Here is a 9,363-nt window from a genome sequence, read left to right as displayed (position 1 = left end):
TTGTTATAATGGAGATTCCTTTTGTGTATGTGTTGGACTATATGGATGGGACTTCCAGGTCTTCTATTCTGGGATTCTCTTATTATTTCTGGAGGCTGGAGTGGGGTCTTGTCCACACTAGGTTAAACTTTCATCCTTAAGACCAACTTTCCTTTCCAACCAGGCCTATTCTGCTTTGGCCCTGGGGACAATTTGAGGCTGACCCCTGGGATCTATTCCTCCTCTGTCTCCCCAAGACTCTGAGCACCCTGATGTCAGGACCTATATTTGTCGCTCCTCTCTCTCCCTCCTAAACTTGTGTGCTCTATGGCCTGGAGCTAAGAATTCTGAGCCGGTGGGGAGTGAGGAGTTTAGGGCTCCCTCCTATCCTGTTAACCAAAGGACTATTTCTTCATCCTATTTCCCCTTTCCCCATGAATCCCAAATAGGGAGGTTGTAAGGGTATCTCTGTTCTTACTAATTTAGGTGGTGCACCTGTGGAAGACCTGAAGCACCTGTCTCGGGCCAATATTTCTATGGACATTGACACATTCACAAGTCTCAATCCGGAGGTGCTGCGGGTAAGTGCCCAAGCATGGGCCTTCCATTACTCAGCAGACTGGGAAAGAGATGTCATTCAATAAATACTTTCTATGTACCGTGTACAGGGTTCTGAGGGAGAGAGGAAAATGGATTAGATGTGAGCCTTGCCTTTAGGGAGCTTATTCTTAGAGGCAATTAAGACTTGTGTAAATAGATTGATAGCATCATGGAAGCAATGAGCATGAGCTTGGACAGACTTCAGGAGGTAGTGGAGAATAGAGGGTCTGGTTTGCTATGGTCTATGGGGGTCACAAAGAGTCAGACACAACTGAATGACTGAATAACAAATCTAAAGTCGGCTGGTGACTGGAGTCAGGGGGGCGTGAGTTCAAATCTATCCTCAGACTCTAACTAGCTGTGTGACACTGTGTAGGGTACTTGACAGCTCTATGCCTCAGTTTCCTTATCTGTAAAACAAGGATAACACCCTCAAATGGAGAAAATAGCACCTGTCTCCCATGGTTGGTGTGAAGATCAAATGGGATATTTGTAAAGCACAACACCCAAACCCGTAGTAGGTACTTAATAAACACTGCTTCCTTCCTTCCTATAGTACAAAGTAATGATAACAGTTAGTATTTTTTCTTGCTGAATTTTGTTGTAACAAACAAAAATGTGTAATCCCTGAAAAGAGTTAAGGAAAATAACACACACAGAAAAAAGAGTGTGAATTTATGTGCTTTAATCTTAACAAATGCTATTAGCTCCAGTCACTGATTATATTTGACTGGAATTTTTTGTGACCATGTAACGTTGCCTTTATTTATACAGTCATAGTGAGTGTGTAGAGCCTTTTGTGTCTGCTTTATTTTCTCCACGTCTTTCTCTGAATTCTTCACATTCATCACTCATCCTGGCACCTTATTGTTCTGGACAGTGTGAGAGCCAGCCAGTCTCAGGGCACAGAGCATTGCATATGGCGGTCTGGAGACTTGGGTTCATGTCTTGCCTTGGAACTCCTACTAAGCTCTGTGTGTGTGGTCATAAGCAAGTGCGTTAATCTTTCAGAGTCCCTGCTTCCTCACAGACAAAACAAAAATAATATTTGTATTACAGCTCATAGAATTGTTGTGAGGAAAGTGTTTTGCTTAAAGTATGTAAAGAGCTATGTAAATGTTATTATTAATATTAATAACATTCTATTCCCAGCACATACCACAATTTACTCAGTCATTCCCCAGTTACTGTGCATGTGGTTTGTTTCCAACTTTTTGCCAGTACAAATAAAACCACTACGAATATTTTTATAATGATAGATCTTTTCTTTCTGTCAGTAACCCCTTGGGATATAAATCTCATAGTGGGATCATTGGGCCAAAGGTTATGAATGTTGTAATTTTTATTATATAATTCCATATGACTTTCCAAAATGGTTGGACTAATTCACTGCCAAGCCAACAGTGAATTAGCATGCCTGTTTTCCCAGTTGCTGGTTGTGTTCAACTCTCCATTTGGAGTTTTCTTGGCAAAGATACTGGAGGGGTTTGCCATTTCCTTCTCCAGCTCATTTTACAGATGAAGAAACTGAGACAAACAGGGTCAAGTAACTTGCCCAGGGTCACACGGCTCTGTCTGAGGCCAAAATTGAACTCAGGAAGCTGAGTTTTCCTGACGCCAGGCCCAGCACTCTATCCACCGTGCCAACACCTCGCTGCCCTTGTTTTTTCATAGTCCCACCAATACTGAATTTTTCTTTGTCAGTTTGATGGACGTAAAGCAGGGGCATGCTGGTAGATGTTTAATTACTGCTGTCAGAAAAAATAAATGTATGCATGAAATATTTTTGAGTTAAATCTGCACTATTAACATTTTTCCCATTACTTTTTCAAGTCAACAAAACAATAAATCAAGTTCTGATTTGCAGTGTTTGTCCAAGGTGTAAATGCTCACACTGAAAATTTAACAGTTGGTTGAGAGCCAGTTTAAACTGACTCCAGCATATGCTTGGTGTAAGGTGATGCCTCAGAGTTGGTTTAATGTGTACTTCTCTGATTAGTAGTGATTTTTAACCCTTTTTGGGGTGGTTGTTAATAGTTTTTGTTTCTTTAGAAAACTGCCTCTTCATATCCTTTGATCGCTTATCTATTAGAGATGGTTCTTAATGTTATATATTTGCATGTATTTCCCTATGTGTTTTAGATGTTGGACTTTTAACAGAAATTTTTAATGCAAAGGTCTTTTTTCTGTTCTGTGCCTTTTCTTCTTATTCTAGCTAGGTTCGTTTTATTTGTATGCAACACTAGTTGCTTTCACTATGGAGAGTAAAGTTGACCAGTTAGCATTCTACTCCTTTCAAAGGGGAATGGAACTGAATCCTCCCAGGCCTTGCTTATGTCTTTCTTAGAGGGTAGTCCAGGCTTTGTCCTCTTTGGTCACTTCCCTTTCCTCTCTGCCCCCTTTTTCTGGGGATTTAATCAGTCATATCCTGTTAAAAAACAATTAGTTTAATTTTATCCTAGGGGCTCTTAAATCTATGTGGTCTCATTCCCTTTTTTTTGGAGTTTATATTAGATGAAATAGCTCAGAGCCCCTAATTAAGAAAATTACTAACATTTGGATAGAGGTTGGGCTCTCTGTCCTAATTTAAATACTGTGTATTTCCAACTAACTTCTGGCTTCCTCTGTTCCCTTTTTCTCAGCACAGACTAATAATACAATACAAGCCTTCATGGGGGATCTCAGGTTTCTTTGTACAAAATCAAGATAAAGGAAATTATTAAATAAAAAAGTGAGAAGAGTATATAATTATTACCTATAATTGGACAGACCCAGGGAAGGAAAGATGACAAATGAGTAAACCCTTTTAGAACTTCTCACAATTCTTGAAAAAAAAAAAAAACAATTACAATGGCATCTTAAGTCTGAATTCTTTGTTTCCAAGATCCTTGCTGGGACCTGTTGACCCACCTTGATCCCTCCCTTCTTTGTATCAGCCCAGAGATCCTTTTTCTCTCTCTTTGTCCATTGCTTCTCTCTAGCATGACTCCTTAAGTTCAGGGAGGGTCTGAGGACATGGTCTCCCCAAGTGCCTTAACTACTCAGCAGTGGGGGAGAGGGGAGAGTGAGGGAGTGACTCTTACTCACTAGCCACTACCCCAGAGCACAGAGCCCAGTCTCCAAAGGCCACCTACTTGAACCATAAATGATACGTAGAGCAGAGGGTGGGCATGAAGGAAGGGCAGGAATGTTGGAAGTGTGAATTCTCTCAAAGGCACCTGGGCATCTGTTGCTAGCTGTTAGGTTATAATTGTCAGGACGAGTCAGTGACTGGAGCAAAAGGGGAGAAGACTGGGAGCTTGCAGGGCAGGAGAAGGAGCCAGAGTGGGGGGCATTAGATAATGAAGGAAGGGTAGATGTGGATTGTATCCCACATCTGCTGTCCCACAATTGGCTATTGCAGGAAGGGTCGGATTTAACCCATCTTTCCAGCTCTAACTGGTTAATCACATAGTCATGCCTCAGTTCCCTGGGTCCCTGGGGTCTCCTGTTCCTACTTTGGAGACTGTTGCTTAATACCACACAACAAAGTACAAACTTAATTCAAAAACTTTTTATTAAATGCCTCATATGTACAGTGCACTGTACTAGGCTTTGGGGATAAGAGATGAAACTAGTCACTCTCCCTGCCGTTAAGGAACTTATAATTTAGTGGGAGAGATAAGACAAATAGACAAATCACTGTAATATAAATCATGTGCTGAATGTCCAGGAAAGGTTCAAATAGGGAAATGGATGAGATTAAAAGAGGAATCGCTTCCAGCTGGGAAGGATCAGGGAAGACTTCATGGAGGAGGTAGCACCTGAAGAGAAAGACTTCAAAAGGCAGAGATGTGGAAGGATATTTCAGGCAGAGTGGACAGTGTGAACAAATGCACCATGCCTGGGACATACAGGATGAGGATGGGGAAGGACAGCGACTTATTGTACCTAGAATGCAGAAGACCTTAGAAGCCAGGCTAAGGAAATTGTACTTCATCCAGTGGGCAATGGGGAGCCACAGAAGGTTTTGGAGAAGAGGAGTGGACTTGTGTGTAGCAGTCCTACAAAGATCACTCTAATAGCAAGATGAAGGATGAATTGAAGGAAGATAAACTGAAGGCAGGGAGATCAGTTAAGAGGCTATTAAAATAATCCAAATGAGAAGAGGCCAGAACTAGGGTGGTTGTGGGGGTGACAGAAAGGAGAGCACAGACCTGAGAGATATTAACAGAGGGTGGGGACCAAGGCTACAGGTAAGGATGGTTCTCCAAAGATATTCGTTGAATGGAATTGAACCTGGCACCCATGTTGGCTGTCCAGACAAGAGTTATAAAGGCCAGAATTAGGAGAAAATGCAGGACAATAGACTAGATGACCCTTCCACAGTTTCTCCCTTACTTTCAAGCAGATTATCCATCAAGCTTTTTTCTTCTCTAAAGACAAGATAGACTCCTCTCCTTCTATGCCCAGTGAGAAGCAAGTCCGCTTTAATATCAGGCTGAGCCAGACAGAATGAGAAAGGTTAATGGGGGTGGCCCCTTCACCAGATTTATTTGTAATAATGATAGCCCTTCGTGTTTGTATGGTGCTGAACTGTTTACAATGTGTTTCCATCCCAAGAGTAGATAGAAAAGCTCTTTGTAAAGTTATAAAGGATTATATAAACATAAGATTATATGCAATATTTACCCTGCCTCCTTTACAGGGCTTTTAGAAAGGGTGTCATTATTTCTTCTGACAGGTCAGGAAACTGGGACTTAGGGGAAGAGAAATAGCTTGCCCAAGGTCATGCAAGGATTAAATAGTGGCAGAGATGGGAGTAGAATGCAGGTCTCCTAAGTCCCAGCCCAGGGTTCTTTGCATTGTGTCACTCCTTCAATTAAAGCAATATGTAGCTTTTTTAAAAAAAAATAGTATATTTTAGGGGCAGCTAGGTGGCACAGTGAATAGAGCACTGGCCCTGGAATCAGGAGGACCTAAGTTCAAATCCGGCCTCAGACACTTGACACACTTACTAGCTGTGTGACTTTGGACAAGTTGCTTAACCCCAACTGCCCTCCAAAAAGCAAAAAAAAAAAAAAAAAGTATATTTTGGTTTGAGGTGAGATCTCATTGGTGTCATATTATTCATTGACTTAAGGACTGCAAATGATATTCTCATTTATGGGGACAGGGAGTGGTGGGCAGGAGAATGCTTGATGAAGTGAGAGAGGGTCTAAAATGCCTTTTCCCCATGCAGAATTTGAGTCTCAGCAATGTGGCAAAATTACTTGGACCAAATGTGGCTGACCTTCGGAAGGCCCGGAGCAACCCAGTTGTAAGCTTTTGGCTCCAAAGCCAAAACCAGTCAGCCCTGGAGGCCCTAGGGTTGGAGCGCACTCCAGAGCAGCTGCACCCCAGCTCTGCCACAACTGGGAAGCCTCTCTCTGCCTGGGTCACTGACAACGGGCACAAGTCTTCTGCTTCACCCAATGGGAATGTTCCTCTTGCTGCTACCTCTGGTAGGTGTCCAAGGCCCAGCAACTCCCAGTGAAAAACTGCAGGTCTGAAGTTAAATTCCCACACCTCATTATCCATAGGGAAGCTTCAGGCTCTCTGTCTTATTTCTCTGGTGGCATCTGTGGCCTCCTCAGAGCTTCATTCTTTGTAGTTTGGTGGGTTTTGTTGCTTTGTTTGGGGTTTTGGTTTTTTTTTTTTTGGATTAAAGGGGCCATCCCTTGACTCACTTGAACAGCCCCAATAACAGCCCTATGGGCTCTGCCTCAGTCAAACTGAGACCTGTTAAGGACCTTAACTTAAAAAGACCAAGGTCTCCCACTTCATCCTGGGCCATCATCCTGATCTGTATTTGGCTACTGTAACCAGATGACTCCAGAGGAGGAAGTGAGGCTGGTGTCTTTGCACAGCCCTCCCTCACTTAAATCCAATCCACTTATAAGTCATGGCATCATCTTCCTGATGTCCCGGTCATCTTTCAGGACGAAGGACAAGCCACAACAACCACAACCACATAACAATCACCACTGCAGCTCACATCTCCTCCCCTCTGACAGCACTGTTGTTTCTGTCTCTCTATGCCACCCCTTCATTGACTCTGCAGTATCCCATGTTAACTCTCATTGTGTGTGGAGACTTCCATTAGTAGGAGGTTGTATGGGAAGGAGTTGTAAAAGGCTTCCCAGTCACCCTCAGCTTCTGGAAAAATATTCTTTAAGCTGTAGCACATACTTTCCTTTTTCATAGCCGGGAAAGGTATGAGGCAAGGAGAGACCAAGTTTAGGGAAAGAAGGGTCTGCTATGCTCAGACTGGTACTTTGCATGATTCTGGGAGGTGATGCTGTCTACTGCTGGCACGGAATTAAGGGGCTGGGTTGGGGATGAATCAAGAATGTAAAAGGCTATCAGCTATATCATGTGTCTTCATCTTGTTCCTGGGAATGTTATGAATTCCTAGAACATCAGACACACCCACATCCAAATATAAGAAATAAGCCATATTCCAAACTCTATAAGCAACATTTTTTTGAAATTTAAAAGTATTTAAAAGCCTTTTTTCTTCAGTTAATTTATTCTTAGCTTTCAATATTCATTTCCAAAGATTTTGAGTTCCAAATTTTCTCCCCATCTCTCCCTTCCCCCCTACCCCAGGATGGCATGCTTTCTGATTACCCCTTCTACCTTCTATGACCCCACCCTGTCTCTTATCCTCTTCCCCCTTTCTTTCTTGTAGGGCAAGATAGATTTCTATATCCCTAAATGCCTTTTAAAAATAATATTTGTTGGTAGCACAGTGAATAGAACACAGGCCCTGGAGTCAGGAGGACCTGAGTTCAAATCTGGCCTCAGACACTTAACACAAAAACTAGCTGTGTGACCTTGGGCAAGTCACTTAACCCCAATTGCCCTCCAAAAATAATAATATTAATAATATTTGCCCTCCCCCTTCAACATTGGTGTGATTGAGAGCTCCCTATATGTTTCCAAGACTCAAACTGGTGCCAATTTCTTGTTCCTCCCTTCTAGGCTGCTGTGTCCTGGCACCTTTCCACCTCTTCAATGTTCTTGGCCTCCCAATAGGCCTTATCTTACTCATGAAGTTCCTTTGATACTCCTGGACAAGATTCTCTTCTTTTACCAACCTCACCCTGGACTTCACTATCCTCTTTGGATCAAAAATTCCCCTTCCCAAAAACATGGAATGCACTCTACAACTGGGACCCTTATATACTTCTTAACTCAGAATGGACAAGGGTGCCAAGCAGACTTGAGGCTGACTTTGGCCCTGACCTGATGATGGACCCTGGCCTTTGGGAGGTCTTGCTATTCTCAGAACCCTGGAAGTACCTATTGGAAGAGTGATGGCAGGACTGCCAAGGAACCAGCTCGGAGACTTCTGCCCTTCCCTTCCCCCAGGAGCCATCCTTACAAATGCTTTTACCACCCCCTGGACTCCAGCCAGACAGGATTTAGACTGAAGGCCATTTCTGGAACAGTTCCTTGGGGGATGGCTGGGCCCTTCACCTGAGCTGGCTGGGCTACCCTCAGCAGGGCAGCTCCCTACTGCCCACAGGCTGGTGACACAGGGAAGCAAACCGACTGAGGCAGTCTGTGTCTTTCTCAAGTCTTCTAGGGTCCAAGAGGGCATAAATCCAGGCTGAGCACACTCAGAAACAGCTTGAAGGCCACAGATGCTCAGGCCTCCCCTAACAGAAGCCTCACTGGGCACCTGCCAAGAACTGTGTTCTCTGAGTAGGGGAAGCTCAAGTTTTGCTATCTTTATGGTCTGATTTTAATAAATGTGAGGTTCTCCTCAAGCTTGTCCACCACTCCTTCCTTTTCCTGTACCTGGTCCCTTAGAAGAAGGGAGAGAGAACCCGTTTTTGGTCTCCCAGAGAAACTTAAACATCTGGGGCCAGATGGAGTCCTTCTAGGATCCCAGTAGAGGTCATGCCCTGGTGGTCATCAGACACTTCCATAAAGCTTTGTTTGGTGAGTCAGCTAGTCCTCCACTCCATTCTCTCTTCCTCTCCCCACCCCCTGCAAGTGACTGAGTCCAGCAGTGCTGGGGGTAGGAGCAGGGAGATAAAGCTTCAGGGCCCCAGTGATATGTCAGTATGGGTTACTGATCTAGGCCCCCAGCACAGGAGTCTGATACACCATCCATGCACACTTCACAGGCTTTCAAGCCAGGAACCAAAGCATCAGGAAAGTCCAGGATTGGGGAATAGGATAGAGAGGAAGGACCTGGCTATTGCTTGGGTTTGTTCCAGTTCTTCCCTTTCCTTACCTAGGGTCCTACCACACGCACACTGAAGCAACAGCACCTGCCCCTTCTGCATCTCCCTGTGTGGCAGCTAGGCATGCCCAAAGATACCCCAGCCCCTTTCTGAATCAGCATCGGCTATCAATGAGCCATCATACCAGGAATTCCCCCCAAAGGTTCAGAGACCCCTGGGGTTAAAGGATCTTCAGAGACAGAGCCAGAAAAACTAATCTGGGGCTGGGAACAGGACCTCCAGCTTCTGTTCCTAAGGACCCCAGGGCTCCTGTTAGCCCCCAATTTTTCATCACAACAGTACTTTGGACCAGCAGGGCCTGCCTATAGACTAGTGTACAGGACTCTGCTTTCTCAGGGCTTGGGGTTTGCAGAGGAAAAGGACTGAAGGCAAAGGAGCCAAATGAGTGTCAGTCAGGAGCTGTCTACTCCCTAGCAGATTCCTTCCCACTTCTGTTCAAATCAAGTTCCAGTCCTTAGACATCTTACTAACCTGTCCAGTGAGTTTGCTCAGATCACTATTTCCG

General features: G+C 44.1%; 1 protein-coding gene across 1 annotated transcript in view; it reads left to right on the top strand.

The window, feature by feature from the left end:
• Positions 1-7,717, top strand: part of LOC138144220 (mesothelin-like protein) — a 36,380-nt gene extending 28,663 nt beyond the window's left edge. The window contains exons 15-17 of the mRNA XM_069065571.1: positions 466-560; positions 5,801-6,062; positions 7,585-7,717. Coding sequence (XP_068921672.1) covers positions 466-560; positions 5,801-6,062; positions 7,585-7,667 — 440 coding nt within the window. The 3' untranslated portion in view covers positions 7,668-7,717. The remainder of the gene's footprint in view (positions 1-465; positions 561-5,800; positions 6,063-7,584) is intronic.
• The last annotated feature ends 1,646 nt before the right edge of the window (positions 7,718-9,363 follow it).

This window comes from Petaurus breviceps, unplaced genomic scaffold (genome assembly GCF_028583685.1).
Source record: "Petaurus breviceps papuanus isolate PSGF00001 unplaced genomic scaffold, PetGlider_PUasm1.0 138, whole genome shotgun sequence".
In the NCBI taxonomy this organism is placed as follows: domain Eukaryota; kingdom Metazoa; phylum Chordata; class Mammalia; order Diprotodontia; family Petauridae; genus Petaurus; species Petaurus breviceps.
This window is presented reverse-complemented; position numbering and strand designations above follow the sequence as displayed.